At 43.4% G+C, this 25,139-nt stretch overlaps 1 protein-coding gene across 1 annotated transcript in view; it reads right to left on the reverse strand.

Annotated features, from left to right (window-relative positions):
- The window catches only part of STAB2 (stabilin 2), a 182,053-nt gene that overhangs the window by 125,983 nt on the left and 30,931 nt on the right, over positions 1-25,139 (reverse strand). The window contains exons 6-12 of the mRNA XM_075600600.1: positions 23,918-24,013; positions 20,333-20,452; positions 15,768-15,964; positions 12,888-13,021; positions 9,521-9,651; positions 7,715-7,794; positions 3,944-4,093 (exon numbers count right to left, since the gene is read on the reverse strand). Coding sequence (XP_075456715.1) covers positions 3,944-4,093; positions 7,715-7,794; positions 9,521-9,651; positions 12,888-13,021; positions 15,768-15,964; positions 20,333-20,452; positions 23,918-24,013 — 908 coding nt within the window. The remainder of the gene's footprint in view (positions 1-3,943; positions 4,094-7,714; positions 7,795-9,520; positions 9,652-12,887; positions 13,022-15,767; positions 15,965-20,332; positions 20,453-23,917; positions 24,014-25,139) is intronic.

Consider the following 25,139-nt stretch of genomic DNA (forward strand, 5'->3'; position numbering starts at 1 on the left):
ACACACACACACACACACACACACACACACACACACACACACACACAGTATGTGTGCTCATTTTTGCATGTCATTTCCCATAATCCCTTGCTGCAGTAGAAGCACTGTATGCTAGGTGATAATGGTGAAAAGCAGGGTTGCAGACCTGTCTAAGACGTGAACGTGTTCACAAGTAATATATATATATACCCCCACCTTTCACCATTATCACTCAGCACACAGCACTTCCACTGCAGCAATATATATAAAAAAAGGGACAAAAACCCTCCACAGTAAAGCATATAGCAAATGGAAATATTACTGTATGCTCCTTTGCATGTCTTAGACAGGTCTGCAACCCCACCTTTCACCATTATCACTCAGCACACAGTACTTCCACTGCAGCATGCAGTGGAAGTGCTGTGTGCTGAGTGATAATGGTGAATGGTGGGGTTGCAGACCTGTCTAAGACATGCAAAGGAGCATACAGTAATATTTCCATTTGCTATATGCTTTACTGTGGAGGATTTTTGTCCCTTTTTTTACCCACCATAACTTAACTAAGTATGGTAAAACCTATCCCTGCTTCATTTTTGCATAGCCAGTATAATCAACCCCACACCGAAGAGACCCATTAAGGTCGAAACAGTCTGTCTATGGGTGGGTTTACTGGCTATGCATCTTAACCCTGGCTGTGCTCAAAGCTGTGACCATGCAGCAAGCTTAAGCCTATAGGGGAACCATGTTGAATGGTTTTGAAGCAAAAGGTGACACTGCGTGCTCATTTGCATGTCATTTCCCAGAATCCCTTGCTGCAGTGAAAGTGCTGTGTGCTGGGTGATAATGGTGAAAGGCAGGGTTGCAGTAATATTTCCATTTTATATATATATATATCTCTAACAAGTAATCTGACCGCATTTGTCTTTATCTGTCTCCCCCTACCCTCCCATCCCTCATTAAGCTAAGGCCCCGCTGCCTCAGACCACGCGCCCGCACTGCAGACAGGCGGCACGTGGAGAGGCACTTGACCGCTATATGCGGTCTGTAGGGAGCGGGAGCGGCGGCCGGGGGGGAGTGGTTTGAGCGGAGGGCTGCAGCGGGGGTCTCCCGGGCTGCAGGAGGGACCCCCCACATGCCCTCTGCTGCTCTCCGTGCTACTCCCCCCCTCCACATGCCCTCTGCTGCTCCCATCCAGAACCACCCCCCCCCCCCTCCAGCGGATGGCTGCAGCGGGGGTCAGTCTCCCGGGCTGCAGGTGGGAGCTGCTGCCGGCTGCATGCTGGAAGGTAAGCAGCTCCCCCCTCCCACAAATGCCCTCCTCTCCATGCTGATCCCTCCCCCCGGTACACACACACACGCACACACACCCTACCTTGTGGAGGAAGCTCTCTGACAGCTCCCGCCCCCGCCGCTGATAGGCTCATCAGCGCACCACGTGACGCGTCACCGCTCGGGATCGCAATTTTCTTGCATCCCCTGCCGGCTGACGCGTCACAGCGCATAGTGAGCCGTGCAGCGAGGGGGGACTGGGACCGGCTCGGAAGGATACCCCTGCTGCTGAGGAACGTGCACGCGGCCGCCGGACGCAGCGGGACCAGAGCCCAAAGTCATGTAAAGACACTTAACAGAGCTCTGTTGATCTGGGCCTTAGCCTTGTGACAAGCTTTGATGAGTGAGTGCACCAGCATTCCAATCTCCTTACATGAAATGACTACACACTGTACTTAGTAACTCTCCAAGGAGAATGTCTGCACATTTCATGGTTGCTGTAACAGAAATGGTGTACCCAGGCCTATCAATAATGATTCCATAGGATCTCTAAACCTTTCTGAGATTTGTTACCAGTTGATGCATTTTTTATGAATGCACTGAGAATTTGTATCCTTTTTTTTTCATTTTCTTTCCACATCCCATAAACTGGCCGAAGTCTCACCAAAAAAAAAGTATTGATCAGATGTGTGATTCTACGGGAGGTGGATGCTTTATGGAAACACTTAAACAAGAGGTCAAACTCTTTTGTCACCACAAAAACAGAAAGGCCAGCGCATCATACAAAATGACACAACATATAGTGCAATACCTCAGTGCTTATCTGCTCATGAAAAGGGTCATTTAGTTAAACCCTTTGGCCAAAAGGTTATAAGCCTGCAGCCACTTCACGGCATGCCCAATCTGCAGGTCCTAACACTACCTGGCACAATTCTCATGTACCTCTCTTTTCTGCTGGAGGGAGAGACCATACTGGGTCTGTGATACACAGGATCATGATAAAAACCGCTAATTAGGAAGTGGGGCGGGGCGAGCTTTAAACCCCGGGGGAGGAGGTACCACACCTCCAAGCAAGAACAGCTGCATAACCCATCAAGCTTCAGAACCCCAAAACCATTCAGACACCACTTTCCAAAGGTTTCTGTTATATTTACATTGTACATATTGTGGGATGCCCCACTTCAGTGACCCGCAAAGTTTTCCTCAGAGTCTAGTAGCCCCACCAAATGTATAAAATAACTGATGATTTGCAAATACAAATAAAATATGCATTTGAATAGGTTATTAATTGGTTGTCCCAAAAAGCTGGTCTGGGCCTGGAGGAAACAAATCCAATTAGTAAAAGATGGTGGCTGTTTAGTATAGCAAAGAAGAACCATTGCAGTGCTATTGTGTTACAACTTGTTACACACGTAACAGGAGCATTCCATATACAGTAACAGGAGCATTTCATATACAGTAACAGGAGCATTCTATATAACAGGAGCATTCTATATAACAGGAGCATTCCATATACAGTAACAGGAGCATTCTATATAACAGGAGCATTCTGTATAACAGGAGCATTCTGTATAACAGGAGTATTCTATATAACAGGAGCATTCTGTATAACAGGAGCATTCTGTATAACAGGAGCATTCTATATAACAGGAGCATTCTGTATAACAGGAGAATTCTGTATAACAGGAGAATTCTGTATAACAGGAGCATTCTGTATAACAGGAGCATTCTGTATAACAGGAGCATTCTGTATAACAGGAGCATTCTGTATAACAGGAGCATACTATATAACAGGAGCATTCTTTATAACAGGAGGATACTATATATAACAGGAGCATACCAGATAACAAGAGCAGCTTGGCCCCCTGCAGACGCACTTACCAGAATTCCCTCCTACTGTCTCTGTACGTTCTCCCTACCTACACTGGCGACACACTTTATTGAAGTGTGGCCAGTTCCGCAAGCCGGGAGATTTCCCGGCTTGCAAGTGGCATCCCCTCGGCGTGCCACGCGTCACCGATGCGCGGTCACGCGTCATCGGGTGCCTGCGCCCCCTGCACGCGTGTCCAGGGCTCCCCGAGGGAGCCCTGGTGTCCCGCGATGTGGGGGACGGCGGCAGGGGGTTCCGGGGGACCCGGCGGACCCGGAGAGGAGAGGGGGAAGCCGCGATCGGCGGGCCTCTCCTCCGCTGCTTCGGCGCGCGCCCAGCACCCTCCGGCGCGCGCCAGGTAACTGCTGCGGCCGAGAACGGGCAAATGCTCGAATAAACTCGGCCGCAGCAGTACCAATTAGACTGTAAGCTCCTCGGAGCAGGGACTCCTCTTCCTTAATGTTACTTTTATGTCTGATGCACTTATTCCCATGACCTGTTATTTATATTATCTGTTATTTATTTGATTACCACTTGTATTACTACTGTGAAGCGCTATGTACATTAATGGCGCTATATAAATAAAGACATACAATACAATACAATTCTATATAACATGAACATTCTATATAACAACAGCATACTGTACTGTATAGCATTACATTGTAAGGCACATTTTCTTGGATGACCGTCATTTCTTTTTAGCATATTTCGTATTAGGGTTAGAAACACTGCAAACATGCAGTAATTTACAAAGATATATTTCTCAGAAATATTCTGTTGGGACTAACAGATCTCATATTGAAAAGATGCAAATGTTCTTACCTTATCCCCAGCTGTTATCTCTCCTGATTTCCCAGTCAAAGTATAAATTACATCTGTTTTATTGAGAACATCACTATTTAACTGACCCGCAATTATATGGAGTTTTACAAAGTACTTCATACTCTCTGTATTGAATAGAAGATTCTGTAGCTAGAATGAAACAGACTGATTAGAACGTGATAAAAAAATGATGCACAGCAGTATAAATTATAGTGTACGTAAAGCAAAAGAAAAACAAGCTACCAAAATTATAATTACCAGGCAGAATCTGAACTAATTTCTGAATAGTTAAAATTCTGGCTAGTAATTGCCCAAGAATGGCCAGCAGAACAGAATACCTTGTACAGGCATACCCCACATTAGCGTACGCAATGGGACCGGAGCATGTATGTAAAGCGAAAATGTACTTAAAGTGAAGCAATACCTTTTCCCCACTTATCGATGCATGTACTGTACTGCAATCGTCACATACGTGCATAACTGATGTAAATAACGCATTTGTAACAGGCTCTATAGTCTCCCCGCTTGCGCACAGCTTCGGTACAGGTAGGGAGCTGGTATTGCTGTTCAGGACGTGACGACAGGCGCATGCGTGAGATGCAGTTTGCCTATTGGGCGATATGTACTTACTCGCGAGTGTACTTAAAGTGAGTGTACTTAAACTGGGGTATGCCTGTACTACCTTAAGTAAACATGACATGTTTAAGACATCAATTGATGTTTTAATATTTTATTCATGGATATGTTGTCTCATTCTGTCTGACAGATGAGTCGTGATCAAGAGTTGAGAGTTCAAAAAAAAAAAGAAGGTCCTCCTGTCCCTAAGTATTATATGTTTTTTTGCTATTGTCAATTCGATAACACTGTCAAACGCTGAATAGGGATTTGCACTTTGAGAATGCTGTGAGAAAACATCTCTTCAGGTCTTTGTTACAGAAGGAGTACGTTTAAAGATAATGTTTCTGGATCTCTAAGCACAGACACAAATAATTGTATACAGTAGCTCAACACAACAAATAATTCTGCTTTAAATAAGGAAAAGGGGTAGAAAAGGCATGTATCCATTCCCAATTGGCATTCCAGCTCCATTCGTAATCATTTTAAAATCATCATATGGAGTTTCTTGTTGATCCCTCATAAGGTGCCAGTTCCCATGCAATAATAGCCCATGAGTTTTCAAATCACATTATTGTTCATTGAATGCCCTTATGTCATAAATAAGTTATTTCAGGGGATATTTCCAAAGTCTTAATGGTACCGTTTCTCATAACGGAATGAGGCACTTAGTTGTAGTGATCAAGTCCCCGCGGGTGTTTAGCCGCTGACGGACCCTCCACCGCAGCCACTCCGCTGCTGGACACTGAGCTGCAGGCCACTTCTACAATAAGGTAAGTTTTAAGGTAGGGGTTAACTAAAGGGGTTATAGTGGTTAGTGAAGGGGGTTAACTATGGGGGTTTTAGTGGTTAGTGGAGGGGGTTAACTATAGGGTTTATAGTGGTTAGTGGAGGGAGTTAACTATAGGGGTTATAGTGGTTAGTGGAGGGGGTTAACTATAGGGGTTATAGTGGTTAGTGGAGGGGTTAACTATAGGGGTTATAGTGGTTAGTGGAGGGGGTTAACTATAGGGTTTTTAGTGGTTAGTGGAGGGGGTTAACTATAGGGGTTATAGTGGTTAGTGGAGAGGGTTAACTATAGGGTTTATAGTGGTTAGTGGAGGGGTTAACTAAAGGGGTTATAGTGGTTAGTGGAGGGGGTTAACTATAGGGATTTTAGTGGTTAGTGGAGAGGGTTAACTGTAGGGGTTATAGTGGTTAGTGGAGGGGGTTAACTATAGGGTTTATAGTGGTTAGTGGAGAGGGTTAACTATAGGGTTTATAGTGGTTAGTGGAGAGGGTTAACTATAGGGTTTATAGTGGTTAGTGGAGGGGGTTAACTATAGGGTTTATAGTGGTTAGTGGAGGGGTTAACTATAGGGGTTATAGTGGTTAGTGGAGGGGGTTAACTATAGGGTTTTTAGTGGTTAGTGGAGGGGGTTAACTATAGGGGTTATAGTGGTTAGTGGAGAGGGTTAACTATAGGGTTTATAGTGGTTAGTGGAGGGGTTAACTAAAGGGGTTATAGTGGTTAGTGGAGGGGGTTAACTATAGGGATTTTAGTGGTTAGTGGAGAGGGTTAACTGTAGGGGTTATAGTGGTTAGTGGAGGGGGTTAACTATAGGGTTTATAGTGGTTAGTGGAGAGGGTTAACTATAGGGTTTATAGTGGTTAGTGGAGAGGGTTAACTATAGGGTTTATAGTGGTTAGTGGAGGGGGTTAACTATAGGGTTTATAGTGGTTAGTGGAGGGGGTTAACTATAGGGTTTATAGTGGTTAGTGGAGAGGGTTAACTATAGGGTTTATAGTGGTTAGTGGAGGGGGTTAACTATAGGGTTTATAGTGGTTAGTGGAGGGGGTTAGCTACATGGGTTATAGTGGTTAGTGGAGGGGGTTAACTATAGGGGTTATAGTGGTTAGTGGAGAGGGTTAACTATAGGGTTTATAGTGGTTAGTGGAGAGGGTTAACTATAGGGTTTATAGTGGTTAGTGGAGGGGGTTAACTATAGGGGTTATAGTGGTTAGTGGAGGGGGTTAACTATAGGGTTTATAGTGGTTAGTGGAGGGGGTTAACTACAGGGGTTATAGTGGTTAGTGGAGGGGGTTAACTACAGGGGTTATAGAGGTTAGTGGAGGGGTTTAACTACAGGGGTTATAGTGGTTAGTGGAGGGGGTTAACTACAGGGGTTATAGTGGTTAGTGGAGGGGGTTAACTATAGGGGTTATAGTGGTTAGGGTACAGGGTTAATTTAAAGAATCTTAGCAGTTAGGGTATGGGGTTTAAGGTAAGAGGTTAATGTTTTTAGAGTAAGGGGCAGCATTAGTATTAGGGGGCTTTAGGGTAAGGGGCAAGGCTAGGGACTTACATTCGTGGCGAAGCAGCCGCCGGCTGAGTGTCCCTAGGGCGAGGCCACTTACAACTGAACGCCGGTGGTCACGGCGAAACAGCCGCGACCAAATGTCCTAGACTGTCCACTTAACACCTAAATAAACTAAAGGCGGTGATATGTTTCATGGTTTCAATCTTGGTGACTTGTAAGTGTTTTGACATTTTATTTTGCAGTTGTCTTGGAAGTATGTGTAACCAATAGAATTGTTTCAGTTCCCTTACTTTATAATGATTGATCTGACTGCATTCTCAGTATAGCCTCGCTTTGCCATTTTCTTATGGGTTCTATGAGACAGAGTATGAATGAATCTAATCGCATTATCATAATGGGGCAAACTGAAAAATAACCTCCCTCCGGGGGTCCAGCAGTTATATATATTCTAACTTGTCTGAAGTTTTTATTTTAAGGCAAAGACTGCACCTCAATTCCTGTCATCAGGTAACTTTGATTCTACGTGGGACTGCAACATTAATGGCACAGGTAAAGGGGATAGTTAAGGACATGGCAATTCATTTATTTTTAGGATATCCAGAGGGTGCAAGCAGAAACCTGAAGGTATTTTTTGAATTCATTAACATGCTGGCTCAACTTATTTGACTTTCTTTTTTAATTTTATACTTCCTGGTAGGGATCCCAAGTTAATGTTCAACATTTCAGCTCCATTAAACTTTTGCTGTTTATTTATATTTCACTTGTTATTATGACAAACTAACTGTACATAGATTAAGCTGAAGCCAATGTCTTATTTAAGGATGTAGAGATGTATATATATATAGTTAATACTTACAGACGCCCATTTGATGCCCCTGTTTATTGGTACAAGCACAGTAAATGGTCCCAGTGCAGTAAGTGGCCAAGAGTACAAGTCTTTGTAAAAAGAAAGAAATTAATTTAGACTTTTTCTGAATAGAACCAACGATCTTGTTTATGTAGGCGGCCATTTTGCTGAAGATACTAGGCCCTGAAGCCATAAATACATACATGGGCAATATCTTAAGACACCGTCTATTCCAGCGGTGGCCAACTTCAGTCCTCACGGGCCAGCAACAAGTCAGGTTTTCAAGATATCTGTGCTTCAGCACAGGTGGCTCAGTCAGATGGGACTGGAGTTGGCCACCCCTGCCCTGTTACTTTCAAATGGATGGGCCATGACATGCCTGAAGTCTTAGCACTGCTTGGTAAATGGGAGCCCTTTACCCCTCTACCAAACCTAGTGAAACACCATGTAACATTACAAAGACGGATTATTAATACCCGTGTTCTAGACCTCACCCTGCAGCATGCTATACACTTGGCATTTAACAATAAGGTTTTTCTTATTAACAACTCTGGAAACGTTTGAACCATTTCATTGGTACCAGTTGGTGTTGCACAAACAAGGGTTCCGGATATGGTGTAAGAACATCTTTTATTGATATTGCTGCAGCTGTGCTACAGAAATACAAATTTAGCACAGCTTTACCACTGTACAAGTGTTTGTTATTCACAAATGACACAAGCAACAACAATGTTATAGAATTTAGAGGCTGCATTGTTACACGCTATGTTAAGTGCAAGTTATTATACATAATTACACACTAATGTAGGTTGAAAAGAGCCGTATGTCCACGTTGAACCTTTGTTAAATCCTAATTAGGTGAGATACTCAGTCTATTTATAATTATATTGATCCAGAGGAAGGCAAATAAAAAAATGCTCTCTCATAAGGCTGCGGCCCTGGTGTAGGCTGCTGCACGCCCGCCTGGCGTCTTGGCGGCGCATGCACAGATTAAATCCGGGATCTGCGGTCTGTAGCGAATGATGGGAGGCGTGGCCAAAATGGGGTGCGGGGGGGCGCAGCCGGGGGGGGGGGGGGGGGGGGGCATCCCTCTGCTTTCAGAGCTTCGGCTTGGAATGGATAAGTAACTCTCCTCATACAAGGCTCCCTGCGGGGGCTGCATTAAGAAGGTGAGGTCCCTCCATTCTCACTCTGTTACCGGACCTCTCTCAGCCTGACAGCCAAATCCCCCTTTGCAAAACATAGGACTGTTGCTCCCTTCCCCCCCGCTGCTATTGGCTCCCATCACACCACTGGACCGCGTCGCCGCACGGGAAGACACATTTCTTGACTCCCCTGCTGGCTGACGCACCACCGCACTTCGTGAGTCAACATGCGAGAACACACGGGGCCTGCCTGATTAAGGTTAGTGTCTGGTGTGTGCCGCGCGCACCACCGTCACTACCGGGGACTTAGCCTACGGGGGGAGGGGAGCGGGGAGGAATCCTTCTCGATTCCAGTAATGGCCATCAGATTTCTCCACGGTTCGACAACCTTGTTAGATTTAGCTTATTCAGCGTATCCCTGTATACATTGCCTTTCTAAATATATGGCAAACCTTCTCTTAAAGATCTCTACTTTATCTTCCATCACAGTCTCCATGGGTAATAAATTCCACATTTCATAAAGAACCCTTCCCTTTGCTGCTGGGGAAATCTCCTTTCCACGAGGGATCATCTGGGTCATTTGTACTGGCGCCGGGATGAAACGTTTCCTTAAAGTAAATTAATTGGATTTTTGAAACATAATAGCAATAAACTAAAACAAAATGCTTACCAAAAAAGAGATTAGCAATAGAAAGTTTCCCTTGCCACTGTCCTGGTTCCGTATTCAGCTCCTTTATGCGCTCCAAGATGTTTCCATAGCATACAAGACCATCGCCAATATAACCCTTTTTGCAAGCACATCTGGGACAGAAAAGAAGAGTCTGTGTCATGAAATAGACACAATAGGTTTTTATTCACTAATGTCTCCCAGCTGCAAAACTGGAGCAAAACGATTGCACTATATTCATCGGTAATATTTCCTAAAGGGTGCCAAAACATAAGCACATTAAGGCCCAGATTTGCCAAGCAGTACTATGCCGTAAGAGACCTCCCTGCGCCAGAAGACACCTGTCAGCCTATTAAAGTGAACGAGACATACAGTGTCTTTCAGCACTGAAAGATGGTACAGTATAGCACCTCTTAGTAAATATGGACCCTATACCATTCATTTGAATGGGTTGTGAGGTGCTTTATGGCGTAGCATGGTTTAGTAAGGCTGCGGTCCCAGTCATAACTGTGACACGCACGCCCGGCGGGGGGGGGGGGGGGGGGCGCTGCGGCGCGTGCACAGCGCTAACTGCGATCTGCGGTCTCCAGGAGAAGAGGGAGCTTGCGACGGGAGGGGGCGTGGTTGGGGATTTGCGGGGGCGTGGCCATCACGTCACACGTCAGGTTCGCCCTCATTGGGTGAACCGCCGGTGGGGGCGTGACCACGCCTCCGTCGCAAGGTTTAAACTCAATTTCATTGAGTTTAAAAAATCTTGCAGTAAGGTGCGGCTGCACCTTCAGCGGGAAGGTGCGTACTGGGCCCTCCCCCATTGAGGGGCAGTGCTTACACGCACAGCGCACGCCGAGGCGTGCGCTGTGGCAGTGACTGGGACCGCAGCCTAAATGTGGTGCAGAGTGTTAGCATCTCTTTCCTTGAGACAGATATATGGTATACGATGGCTTACTTAGAAATGCTTGTTAGAAGTTTCCCATTAGCTTACAGCAATCACAATTTCCTGAAATGTCAATCAATCCTGCTCAGGGTCTCTGTTTGTATGAAGCTGCAGTTCCACTTAGCTTGAAACATTGATCTAAGTTGCCAAGCAAGTAGTAAAAGACTTGTTGCGTTAGAAACCCTCTCTATACCCAGTCTGGAGGCTTGCCAGGTTTTGAGCGATCATGTCCATAACATACATTAATTACCATGTTTCTGTTTCATCAATATCACAGCCAACAAAAAGCCACACACGTTCTGCCCGTTGGTGATTAGTGAGCACTTGTAAGTGTGGGTCAAAGTGTTTGTAATGGATGAAGGGCCTAATTTTTACCTGAAGCAGCAGTCCTGCCTAACCAACCTTTTATTCTTCTTTAAAGCATGGGAATCTGGGATTCTCCAAAGTTGTACCGCCCTGAACCCCCTAGTTCCAGTGAGGTTACCAGTGCTACATTTAGTTTTTTTTAACAGATTTATATGGCCATCCCATAGGAAGCTGCAACCAATGACCTTGTAGTTTTCTATTGGCTCTCGAGACCTGCAGGATTTGGAGGCCATTTTGATTTTCCTGGAGGGAGCGCAGACACCTGTAACTTCACTGGTAAGTATCTCATGAACTAGGAGGTCCCAGAAGCTGCAAATAATTCAATTTGGTCCCATAGGACCAATCAACCAAGTGGGACTGCTGTTTTAAATACAATGCTCGTTAAGTAGTTCTACCTTTGGTAATTATAAACACTTGAAGCGGGGTAACCCCTGGCTACTAATTTCTCCGGCCCCTCCAGCACCGTAAGTTCCAGTAAAGAGAGGGCAGTGTTGGGAGTAAATCCTTCAGGGCCTGGTTATGTTATTGTATAGGTTGTGCCTATACAGTTCTACCATTCAGAAAGTAATACAGTTCAGGATTAGCCTGGTACTATGAGGGCCGATGCCTGATAGGAGGCCGGCTTACAAGACACTCCCCTGGCAAGGAGGGTTTTTTTTCTGAAGGTTAGAGTAGGTGTTTCTGGGAGTTAGTTCTGTGCTGACCTCCCTGCGTGGAGAGAGCACCAGTAAAGTCTTTCCTGGATAGGAGTGGGCTGAGGCCACATACCCTGTTAGGGGGTAAGGTAGCTGAGGAGCGGTTCTTAGGGCCTCAAGCCCTGGGTACTGCCTTCAGGGAAATAAAGACTGACAATGCTTGCTGTACCACATAAAGTTCCAGTTAACCATCCTTGGTGTGGTCTTTGAAAAGAATTGCCTGGGAGGACCATCCTGGTCACACAAGGATCCTCATGGGATGGAGGCGCTGAAAGCCGGACCTGATGTCTCCCCACAACATCGAGGAGCCCTCAGGCCTTCTGTCACACCAACAGGTATGCACCAGAATACACACGGTAGCTACATGAACTCACTTATGGGGGGAAAAGGTGCTACACACTTATACCCAATCACATTAATTACAAGGACTTTCAGGCCCATATTTACTAAGCAGTGTCATAAAACAGCTTCAAGCATTGGAAGACACCATATAGCTTATTCAATGAAGTATTGGCCACTGTCCCTTGTTTCCTTTAAAACTACAGAAATCATTATTGTAGAGCCCAATTCTCCTCCCGCTACAGTTTCTAAAGTACAGTACTAAGATTTTATTTTAAGAATATTTGAATCAAGACTTTTATAACTAAAAAGCTAATACTAACCTTAAAATAAAATGTGCATGCCATGAAATTCATCCATACAGTATGACACATAATTTGTTGTTTTAAATGATTTTTTACATACCCCCTATATTGTATGCACAATTAGTACAATTTAAATAAAAACAGAATTATGTGTATTTTGTTTATTTATAACTACTAGTAGTAAATATAAATTATTAGTGTATTACTTATAATAGCTACACTGTAAAAATAATACATTTTTTTAACGTAAATAATGAAACATCCAGGCTGCATCAAATATATGTTTGGGTTAATACTGAGCAACTTCGTTCTGCGCTAACACTATTAATAGTCATTTTAGGATTGACGCCAAGGCAGGAAATAAAGGGTTTTTAGACTGTAGGTCAGTGAAAATACAAAGCATAGTTAAACAGCAGACTTACAATGACACACAGAGACAAAGGAATAGCAACTTGGAGCAGGTTCTTTCTAAGGGTTCTATACACCAAGGCAGAAGTGGTGCAATACTGGGGCAAACCATTACACAAGAACAAGATGTATCAAAGAAAAACATTATATAGATTTCCGGGGTCCAGATTTGAACCACTTTTGCCTTAATACATACTATATGCCCCTAGGTTTTTGATTAAGAAAGAGACACTGCAGATTCACAGTTTTAAACGGTGAGGTGAAGGTCTTGGGATATGTTGGTGAACTTTTCTTGTGTATTTATTTTAACAGGTAACACTTACTCAGTTCGTCCTGGTGCAACAGTCGTGCAATTAGCATTTTTACTGCACGGGTTCGTAGTTTTACAGACATCCAGCAGTTGACATCCTTTTCCAGACTGGAAGTTGCTGTAACCTTCTTTACATTCACAGTGAGACTGAAAAACAAATAGAACTCTTTACAGATGCAGCGGCCGTTATTTTAAGGAATCACAGCGCCGTTTTCGTGAGCGCTGCTGCACTCCACGCGGCATTAACGCAGCCAATCGCCCCAGGCACACGTGTTTATCGCGGTTGCTTTGTTTGAATTTCATGGATTGTGTGCAATTATATGCGATGAAATGCATGAATTGTAATGTGTACAGTACTGTGCTACTGTGTCAATTTCAGGGGTTTACAAGCCAGAACACTAAAATGCCATTTTCTGCACTCGCCTGCACTCGCGTCTAAAGGTGGCACGGTTGGAAGAAATCCCGCGCCATGACGTGGGTATTCCGAGGTATACACCGCGTGATTTGTTAAAATAATGGCCGCTGCATCTGTATTTTATCTGCGGTTCCAGTTAAAGCTACTGCACCATACAGTACTGTATGCCCTGGTTTGGTTTGTAATGTAATGTCAGTAAGTGAGGTAACCTCAGTGTCCAGGTCTAAAAGATAAAGGTTGTATTATTATGTCAAGGAAAACATTTTTCCATAATTATTATGAACACCATCGGATGCGCATTTGATGTGTCATAATTTTAAACCATGGAAATATGAGGCACTGTCTATAGCCTAGAATGGATACTCAGCTATAAAAGGTAATACATTTTGCTAGTGGGGAAAAAATGACCTACACTGTATACAAAACACTTCAGCAAATCCAGATCTCCACTGAATATAATAACACAGAGAGAACTCTTTCTTCCATTGCCAAGGCTAAGACATTCACATCCCCTACACCTGCTGAAGCAACAACTGCTATTATCTTCAGAGAAAGCCGTGACAGATAGTGTCAGGAAAATGTCCTGTCCTGTCCTCTCTATGTTGATACGATTGTACAATTGTTCATTACATGCATTCAAATGACCACAGGTATATATGCCCCTGGATTTTTGGCTGCCTTTAGTGACAAGAAAAAAATATAAGGGCCAACTGAAATAAAATATAGCAATAATGGATGGGATTTTTTTTTTACATGTTGGTTCCTGGAAGGTCTTTAGAGCTGAACCGCGCTGTTTTAAGCTCCAGGGATCCCAAGGTTCCCAAAATATTTTTGGGTGAAGGTACTGGTATTACTTTCTGGTTTTGCAATGGGATTTAAAGCTTCCTATAGGGCCACATGACACAGGAGATTTAAACCACCATTTTTTATTCCCGTGGAGAGAGATGAAATGCTCGTACCTTCACCGGTAAGAAACTCCGGAAAGGGGGGATCCCTAGATCTGAAAATATAGAGGTTATGTTCTGGGGACCTCCCCGGGTTAAAAAAACAAACAAACAAAGAAGCTGCCGGACTATATATTCAAGATCGCTAAAAGGCAGAGGGTAAAAAATATGGTTTATCCCAAAAATGCTACGTTCCCATAAAGAGCTACATTGTACTAACCCATTGGCTGCCAGAGGCAATGCAGAGCATCTTTGGCTGCAGAGTTAAATCTGTATATTGCAAAATCTTGAACCAACTATGTCCAGCACCTATCTGTGGTTCAGTGTAGCTCCTTTATCCAGGACTTTATATGATGTCTAAACATTGTACAGTTGAAGCGAAAGGCTAATCTCTGGAAACGGACATTGCTATAATAAGGTAATGAAGCACATTTCCTAGATCAGTGTAAATGTACTTTGATGTTTTCTTGATTTGTGAAGATTTACTCTGGACCTGTTTATTTTGTGTTTTTATTTTTTATTCCATCTGATGCTATCATGAGCAGAACTTAATCATCAGTCCTAAATAAATAGTACGCAATTAATAAGATACCTAATTTTTATTGTACAACTATACAAATGTCGCAAGTGTAGTAATCTAGTCGATTTAGGTTGAAAAAAGACCTACTGTATGCCAGTGAAATTTGATCAGAGTTAAATTCTAACTGGGGGAGATACTTTTACATTATCTTTGGTTCCATTGTTTCAGAGGAAGGCAAACAAAAAAAACCCAGTGAAACATATACCAACTTTGGGGGATATTTATCAAGCTTCGTGACGGCAAAATTGGAGAAAAGCTGGTGCAAAAATACTGCAGCAGATTAATCAAAGAAGAAATCCCTTTGGTTTCAATGGATAGGAATTTAATTGATACATTTAGTATAGTTTTTCTCCCAGTAGAAGTAATTGATAAATGACCCCCCCCCCCAAAAAAAAAATTCCTTCCGGACTCTAGTAATGGCAAATTAACAATCATATGTTTTCCTGGATCAATACTCTTCTTATGTTAAACGTATTCTGCATAACCCTGTATTCAGCACAATTCCTTCCTAAAAACGATCATATCCACTGTATCTGCCATCACAATCTCCATGGTTAGTATACGTCACATTTTGATTTCTCTAACTGTGAAGAACTCTTCCATTTGCTGCTGCTGCTGCTGAAATCTCCCTTCCTCTAATCTTAAATGAATCTGAAAATGTGACATTTGTATGGTTCATTGGATGAAAGGCTCCCTGAAGGATATCTTGGATATATTTGTAAATAGCAATCATATCCCTCTTTGTCAATGTGAAAATCCCAATTTGTATATATTCAGTCAACGTATTGCAATATCTTTACTTGTCAGGAAGTAAAGCTTAAGAAATAAATGCTCCATTTTGTACCAATTCAACATTATTCACAAATGCTGTTGTCCCGTTTCAGACAGGTACCACCTGCCTTTAACAAAAGGTGCTGAACGTCTTTGTCATTTTGCAGATATCTCCAATGTTACCTTTCCGGGACCATCAAATTTACAGACAGAAGATGATGCCGGGCAGTTTCCGAAGTTTTCCTGGCAGGGATCAACTGGTAAGCAAACTTGTCCGTCCCCTCTGTAGCGGTCTCTGCATGTGCACCTATGACGATTTGGTCCCACGTAGGCACAATCAGCTGCAGCATCACAAACCTTTTTCGTGCATGGATTAATAGCTGGAAATCAATCGTTTTTGTTAAAGTGTTAAAAAGTGTAAAATACCTTATTGTATTACACTATCTGGCAGCCAGAGCATGAACATTATTGTATTGTATGTCTTTATTTATATAGCGCCGTTAATGTACATAGCGCTTCACAGCAGTAATACATGTGGTAATCCAATAAATAACAGATAATATAAATAACAGATCATGGGAATAAGTGCTTTAGACATTAAGGAAGAGGAGTCCCTGCTCCGAGGAGCTTACAGTGTAATTGGTAGGTAGGGAGAACGTACAGAGACAGTAGGAGGGAGTTCTGGTAAGTGCATCTGCAGGGGGCCAAGCTTTATGTGCCATGTGTTCAGAATAGCCACAGTGCTATTCATATGCTTCTTTTAGCAAGTGTGTCTTAAGGTGGGTCTTAAAGGTGGATAGAGAGGGTGCTAGTCGGGTACTGAGGGGAAGGGCATTCCAGAGGTGAGGGGCAGTCAATGAAAAAGGTTTAAGGCGGGAGAGGGCTTTAGATACAAAGGGGGTAGAAAGAAGACATCCTTGAGAAGAACGCAAGAGTCTGGATGGTGCATAGTGAGAAATTAGGGATGAGATGTAAGGAGGGGCAGAAGAGTGTAAAGCTTTAAAAGTGAGGAGAAGAATGGAGTGTGAGATGCGGGATTTGATCGGAAGCCAGGAGAGGGATTTCATGAGGGGAGATGCTGAGACAGATCTAGGAAAGAGTACAGTGATTCTGGCAGCAGCGTTAAGGATAGATTGTAGGGGAGTCAGGTGAGAGGCAGAAAGGCCGGACAGCAGGAGGTTACAGTAATCAAGACGGGAGAGAATGAGGGCCTGAGTCAGAGTTTTAGCAGTCGAGCAACAGAGGAAAGGGCGTATCTTTGTTATATTGCGGAGGAAAAAGTGACAGGTTTTAGAAATGTTTTGAATGTGAGGGGCAAATGTGAGAGAGGAGTCGAGTGTGACCCCAAGGCAGCGTGCTTGGGCTACTGGGTGAATGATCGTAGTTCCAACAGTAATGTGGAAGGAGTTAGTAGGAGGTTTGGGAGGAAGTATGAGGAGCTCTGTTTTAGCCATGTTGAGTTTAAGGCGGCGGAGGGCCATCCAGGATGATATAGCAGAGAGACATTCAGAAACTTTGGTTTGTACAGAAGGTGTAAGGTCGGGTGTTGAGAAATATATTTGTGTGTCATCAGCATAGAGGTGATAATTAAACCCGAAAGATGTTATTAGGTCACCTAGAGAGAGTGTATACAGAGAAAAGAGAAGAGGTCCCAGGACAGAGCCCTGGGGTACCCCCACAGAGAGATCAATAGAGGAGGAGGAGGTATTAGCAGAAGAGACACTGAAAGTACGATGGGAGAGGTAGGATGAGATCCAGGATAGAGCTTTGTTCCGAATGCCAAGAGTATGGAGAATGTGAAGGAGAAGAGGGTGGTCCACGGTGTCAAATGCTGCAGAGAGGTTGAGTAATATGAGCAGAGTGTAATGACCTCTGTCTTTGGCAGCATGGAGGTCGTCAGTTATTTTAGTGAGGGCTGTTTCCGTGGAGTGAGCAGTGCGGAAGCCAGATGGTAGAGGGTCTAGAAGAGAATAGGTGTTGAGAAAATGGAGCAAGCGAGCGAATACAAGACGTTCAAGGAGTTTAGAGGCAAAAGGCAGGAGGGAGACAGGCCGATAGTTAGAAAGACAGGTAGGGTCAAGCTTGCTGTTTTTGAGTAATGATATGACTGTTGCATGTTTGAAGGAGGATGGAAAGGTTCCAGAGCAGAGGGAGGAGTTAAAAATGTGCGTGAGCGTAGGGATTATAGTAGGAGCAAGAGGTTTTAGGAGATGGGAGGGAATGGGGTCAAGAGGGCAAGTGGTAGAGGGAGAAGAGGCGATCAACAGCGACACATCCTCCTCTGAGACAGTGGAAAAAGAGTCAAGGAAGGCAGGAGGAGAGTTAGGAAGAGGTGTAGGATGGGAGGAAGAAACAGAGGGGATGTTCTGACGTATGGATTCCACCTTTTCCTTAAAATAGTCAGCAAAGTCCTGAGCGGAGATGGAGGAAGGAGAGGCAGCTAAGGGTGGTTTGAGTAGAGTATCAAAGACAGAGAACAGTCGGCGTGGGTTAGACTTGTGCATGTTGATTAGTGAAGAAAAGTAGGCTTGTTTAGCTTGCGAGAGGGCAGAGTTGAAACAGGATAGCATAAATTTGTAGTGAAGGAAGTCTGTGAGAGTATGAGATTTCCTCCAGAGGCGTTCAGAGGAACGAGTGGAGGAACGCAGCATGCGCGTATGGGAATTTAACCAGGGTCTAAGGTTAAAAGGGCGAGTGCGGCAGAGAGAAAGCGGGGCATGTAGATCAAGAGAGGAGGACAAGGCAGAGTTGTAGTTCCTGACCAGTTTGTCAGGGTCTACATTACCGCAAGACATCTAACCAAAGAACATGTGGGAAAGATCAATGTTGTTTTGACAAAGCCACAGATATGGGGAAGCTGAATGTTTGCATGTGTTTAGTTACAATTAAAAGCGTTAGAAGATAGATCTTTTAAGCAGTGGCTGGTTGCAAAGAGATAAGTTACACTGCTCAATTTAGTGTTAACTTCAAGTAATATTTTGTAGTTTAAGGACTACTGCTAATAAGAAGACACCGCGAAATGCAACTAGAATACTTTTGGGGCTACATAAATTAGTAAAATACAAACATTATATAGTTACTCGGTTTTAACACCTATTCTTAATTTCTGAATATTACACCAACATAAAAAACATGGCTGCAAAAATGAACGCGAAAAAAGCTTACTAACTACAGCAGTTACTAAAATCAAACTTAATATAGTAATGTGCTAGCCAGGCCTCTATAATGCACACATCTAATACTCATTATTATTACTACAGCTTATTGCTGTACTGAAGAGAAAAGGGACATGAAGAAAAAATAGGAAAACGCAACTGAGAACAAAAGCAAAATATGATATCCTTATAGCAAAGCTTTGTTTCCAGATACATACATACAAGCTGTTAAAGTAATTTAAGCTGCACTGTGGCAGAACTCTGCTTTCTGCCTTTTCATGTGAGAGCTCTTTCATGGAAGAAAGGCTGTTTGGCTTTCATAGCTGTAACGTACTGTATTACTTATTTCTACCCCGCCTGCCGTCTCAAGCTTCTGAGTTGAGAATATTTCAAATAATGCCCATTCCATAAACATAGGTTGGATTAAATATTCAGCCAATTGAATGATTTATTATGTGTAGTTTCAAGAAATGTTGCAATTGATAACAAAGGGTGTGATTTAGTGGTCAAAGTGCTATTATAAAGCTTTGGTAAGCTTAAATGAACGCCGGTTAATCCCTTTGAACAAGCAGGACATTGTTATTAAAAGGTTTCCTGTATATTTACAACATAAGAAAAAGCATAAAAAAACATCTCCCCAAAGAAAAACCAACCTTATTTTTCAAAAAAGTGAAAATGCAGGTTTAGAAATGAAAAGTAGAACCGCCCCTTAACTCCTCACACTTTTTTGCTTCTGTTTATTAACAGCAACATGGCATGACTTCCAAGGATAGTAGCTCTGTACTACACAAACAATATGACAGTAATGTATCACACCTGCTTAGTCACTTTGTAAACATTTCTTTAATCCTTCAGTTCTATTTGAATAGTCTAGTCGTGGTTTACAATCTTTTTTTGATTTAGGAACCCCAAACTTCTCTAATAGCGCGCCTGAGATCAGATGCATTGTAAGGAACCCCAACCCTCTCTAATAGCGAGTCTGAGATCAGATGCATTGTAAGGGACCCCAACGCTATCTAATAGCGAGTCTGAGATCAGATGCATTGTAAGGAACCCCAACCCTCTCTAATAGCGAGTCTGAGATCAGATGCATTGGAAGGAACCCCAACCCTCTCTAATAGCGTCTGAGATCAGATGCATTGGAAGGAACCCCAACCCTCTCTAATAGCGCGCCTGAGATCAGATGCATTGTAAGGGACCCTAACCCTCTCTAATAGCGTGTCTGATATGAGATGCATTGTACATTCTTTTGTATTTGGTACAATTTTCAAATGACCTATAAATTGCAGGGAGCACTTTAGGGATGCCAGGGTTGAAAAACACTGGTTTAGACACATCTTTTGGTTAGTGACCAGTCGAAAAACATATTACAGAACAGTAACATATTTACCCCTAAAACAAAGGGGGATAAAACTGTTTTCAAATGTAACTTTTTTAGAGGCAGAAATATTTAAAGCTGTCATTTATTTAAAAAAAAAATATTTAGAAAAGAAACCAGACTACTGTAGTACTAATAATGCACAGGTATAGAGCAGCTCCGTGAGGCTTCAGCAAGCATGCAATAAATTGAGCACTGATCTCAGAAGGCCTTACGTTGACATTGCTTGCCGTTTTCTTCATAGTTTGGCATGCATTGGCATTGAAGGGCCCCCGTGCTGTAGCTTGCACATCTTGAATTTTCTGTGCACTGCAATGCTTCACAATCTGGTAAAGCTGAGGATACAGGAAAATGTGAATATACCAAAAACAACATGCATATGACCTTCTACTGCACAGTCCTGACCAACCCGTCTTGTTCATTATCAGTTGTGAGGATGAGCCCCAGGTACCCACCACCCAGTGAGTCCGGCTTACTCGCCAATAAATGCCCATATTAGTCATTACCGAACCCAAAAAGAGCCCCATCTGGCAAGGTTATCGCACACTTAACACATCATATATATTGGTGTCAAAATAGTGTGTGATTGTGACCTCATGTAATATAATAAAAGACAAAAAGACTCAGTGCTGCATCCAATATGCCCAATCATATAGTTAAATACTTATGATGAATAACAGATAAGTGATGGTTATTTAGTTAAATTCTTTGCGAAACCCGCCACGGTATCCCCTCTTTTTTGCAAGTCCCCCGTGTAACCAACAACAGCCGCTGTGACAAAGACAACACACCAACCCCATCCTCAACATCCTTTTTCTTTTTTGTTTTTTACCTTTCAACCACTTTCCTCATTTATTTTTCTTTCTCTTATTTATGTATTTTTAGGCAAACACATATTAAGATACAATCAGTGGTGAAAGTAGATTTATATTCTTACAGGTACTCGGTACTCACCCAGACAATAGAAACTTGCCCCCTTCTCCAAATGTATCTATCCCCCTCTCTTTTACTTTTCCCCCCTCTCTTCCTCATTCACGATATCACTCTTCCTCACTTACTTTCCTCCCCCCTCACTATTCCTCTCCCCCACCTACTTATCTCACTACCCCCTTCACCCTCCCCTCCCCCTCCCTCTATTTATCACCCTCAGCTCCCCCTATCACTCTTCCTCCTCTCTCTCTTCCTCCTCTCTCTCTTCCTCCTCTCTCTCTTCCTCCTCTCTCTCTCTTCCTCCTCTCTCTCTCTCTTCCTCCTCTCTCTCTCTTCCTCCTCTCTCTCTCTCTTCCTCGCTCTCTCTCTCTTCCTCCTCTCTCTCTCTCTCTCTCTCTCTCTTCCTCCTCTCTCTCTCTCTCTCTCTCTCTTCCTCCTCTCTCTTCCTCCTCTCTCTCTCTTCCTCCTCTCTCTCTCTTCCTCCTCTCTCTCTCTCTCTCTCTCTCTCTCTCTCTCTCTCTCTCTCTCTCTCTCTCTCTCTCTCTCTCTCTCTCTCTCTCTCTCTCTCTCTCTCTCTCTCACACACACACACACAATACTCCATAATAATTAATTACCCCCCTCATCAATAATACCCCCCACAATACCTCCACAATATTACCAACCACTTCAACACACACAATGCCCCCCCCCCGACCACAATATCCCCCCACAATATAACACCCTCACAATACATACACTATAATATCCCCTACAATACACACAATACCCCCCAATAATTGGAAGCAAAACTAACCTGTGTCTCTGTGCCTCCCTGTGTCTCTGTGCCTCCCTGTGCCTCCCTGTGTCTCTGTGCCTCCCTGTGTCTCTGTGCCTCCCTGTGTCTCTGTGCCTCCCTGTGTCTCTGTGCCTCCCTGTGTCTCTGTGCCTCCCTGTGTCTCTGTGCCTCCCTGTGTCTCTGTGCCTCTGTGCTTCCCTGTGCCTCCCTGTGTCTCTGTGCCTCCCTGTGTCTCCGCGGTGTTTGTGCCTCTCTCTTTGCCTCTCCACATGTTCAGAGTCGGCTCCGGTCAGTGACGTAGGTGCCCTAATATGTGCATATCCACATTAGGGCATCCTACATACTGACCGGAGCCGGCTCTGGAGGAGACATGCGGAGAGAGCATCGAGAGAGAGCATCGAGAGAGAGAGCATCGAGAGAGAGCATCAAGAGAGAGCATTGAGAGAGAGCATCGAGAGAGAGAGCATCGAGAGAGAGCATCGAGAGAGAGCATCGAGAGAGAGCATCGAGAGAGAGCATCGAGGGAGAGAGAGAGAGAGAGAGAGAGAGAGAGAGAAAGAGGCAGGGATACCGTCTCCCTGCCATCTCCAGGAGACAGACAGAGAGGCAGGTTAGTAAAATCCCCAGTAATTCCTACAGGTACCGAGTACTGGCACTTATAGTTTTACCGGTACTACAGGTGCGCCGACGAGTGTTCTAAAAATTGCCTTGGAAAATCTGGGGCTATCACCAACAAGACCCAGGTACATGCTGGGTACATGCTGGGTACATGCTGGGTACATGCTGAGTATATGCTGCAACATTTCAGTGACATTTCTGCAGAGACTAATGGCCCATCGGATTAACACAGCAGGGGTCCCTGGCAGTCCCATTCATTAATCTGATGGGCCATTAGTCTGTCTGCAGAAATGTCACTGGAATGTTGCAGCATGTACCTGGGTCTTGTTAGCGATTGCCCCAGATTTGTTTTAGAATACTCGTCGGCACTACATTACATACCAGACCTCCTACTTTCACCTCTGGATACAATAGAAACACCATGAGATGGAAGAAAAACGGAGAGGAGTTGGTAGGAAAAATTCCTACAGGGGAGGTAAAGGAATGCCCTCTCACACCCTGCATTTAAATAACTTTGGCCATCACCCCTGCAAAGTCCCCACTGAGGGGGATTACCCCCTGTGTGCTGGTCCCAGACACCAAGGGAGGAGAGAAGGTGAGGAAGGAGTAAGGGGGAGGGACCTTGGCCTCATGGTCATGTCTCTCCTCGCCAAAAACGTAGGGCTTCTTTTATGTATGTTTTAAGCATAACTGTTACATTACTATAATCAACTCAAATACATTAAATCAATATGCCTTCTTTCTAACACGATTACATCTTCTCTTGTTATTACTGCGCCGGCTTTGTGTGCATTTTCTTTTTATACATATCTTTGTGAATAACATGTTTGGGGGCCTGCCATCTGTTTCTAAAAGCAATTCATTGATAAAAAATATTGTGATCATTTGTACAAACTTTTCAGGGTCAATAACCAGGGCTACGTCTGTATGGGGAAACGATTTGCTTTTGCACACAAACGGAACCCTGGGCATTGTATTTGTGTACGCTTATATGCAGCGATGGTAAATGTAATTGTCACTATGATAACACACAGCCCCGGCACCAGAGGACTATCGTGTGAGGACCATTCCGACCGCCGGACCCACCGCAGCAGACACTGTCTCCGTAGCCGAGGCTGTTTGCTTTCTAAATACCGGAGACCGTAAATCCATGGATTGTTCAAACCAAATCCGTCTCCCCCAACAAAATCCTGAATACAATCCGGACGGATTTTTAAGAATATGAAATCCGTGGCTGTATTAGAGAGAGAAATACATTCATTTGTAACAATCCAGCAATGGATTTTATATTTCTCTCTAAAAATAAAATCCAAAAAGGCGGATTGGCCTTTATGAGACGGATTTGTGCACCAAAAGGTCCGGCGGATCAAAAAAAAAAAGAAGCAGAGAATAGCTTACGTTCTATGCCAGAAGAGACCCTTGTTCTAATGTCATGCTCTCCCATAAAATGCATGTCAATCTGTGTCATACTTACGTTGATTACACTTCGATCCACTATAGCCAGAGAAACACGTGCATGTCCCATCCCCGGTGATACCGCTGTTACAAACTCCGTGCATGCAGTCACACACTGAGGGGAAAATCAAACACCTTAAACATAACAAACACAATGAAGGCCCTTCAAAGCCTTAGAGAACGATTGGTCTCTATGGTGCAATAGCACTGCAACAAAAATAGCACCAGTATTGCACTACTCTTGCTGCAGTAAGTGAGAAATATGACTATACGACTAAAACAAACTAATGCTAATATTCAGACCTTTCTCAACAGTTGCATTTAGCCCAGCAACACATCATCAAATCCAGACCCCAAAGCGTGATATGTAGTCCCGTATCCTCTGTGCTCTCCATATTGTAGGCTCTATCAGCCGTTGTAAAAACAATGACTGTATATACACCGATCTTTTCTTATTTAACCCCGTGGCTCTGCAATGAGTTGCAGCCGTCTGGCAGCAAGAAGGAAAGGTGTCCTCCCACTTTTGGCCAAATAAATGAATGGTGCTGCAGTAATCTGTTGAATGGTTTAAATGGTAATCATTTATTAAAATGATTTATTTATTTTATTGATCATATGAGTTACCAGGAAGTAATACTGTACATTGAGAGTTACATCTCGTTTTCAAGTATGGCAAAAATAATCTGAGAACTATACTTATTTTTATTAGGCTGCGGTATGTCAGTCCAGCGCCAATTGTGCTAAATAATAGTGTATTTGAGTAGTACTTTTTTTATTTGGACTTTTTAAGACAAGCTTGCCTTCTTCCTCAGGGCAGTTGCTGCCAGTCTGCTAATTATTCTAACCAACCAACCATTGGTAAACATATTCAAAGACATCTTATATAAGAAACGATTTAAGTGCTTACTTATATTTAAACAATATTTTAAGCTTTATCTTGCAGCTTGGTTGATACTGAATTGTTTCAGTTCCCTTAACTTCTGGCCTTGGCCAATCGCCTACAGTAGATTGTACCACTTTGATTTCTTGCTGCCGCTACACTTTCCCTTTTAGTGCAGCTGTACGTACAGAACAACTGCAATTATTCCACCGAATGGAAACACTGCCACCTTGTGGTTATAGACCTGTGGTGAATTTAAATTGCAGACGAGTTGCATATGTCCTACTTTGCAAGTCAGGTTTGTATAGGTAGAACTATATTAATTCATTAGCATTCAAAACTAATGGTTCAGGTTTCCAAA

Source organism: Ascaphus truei, chromosome 5 (assembly GCF_040206685.1).
Source record: "Ascaphus truei isolate aAscTru1 chromosome 5, aAscTru1.hap1, whole genome shotgun sequence".
NCBI lineage: Eukaryota > Metazoa > Chordata > Amphibia > Anura > Ascaphidae > Ascaphus > Ascaphus truei.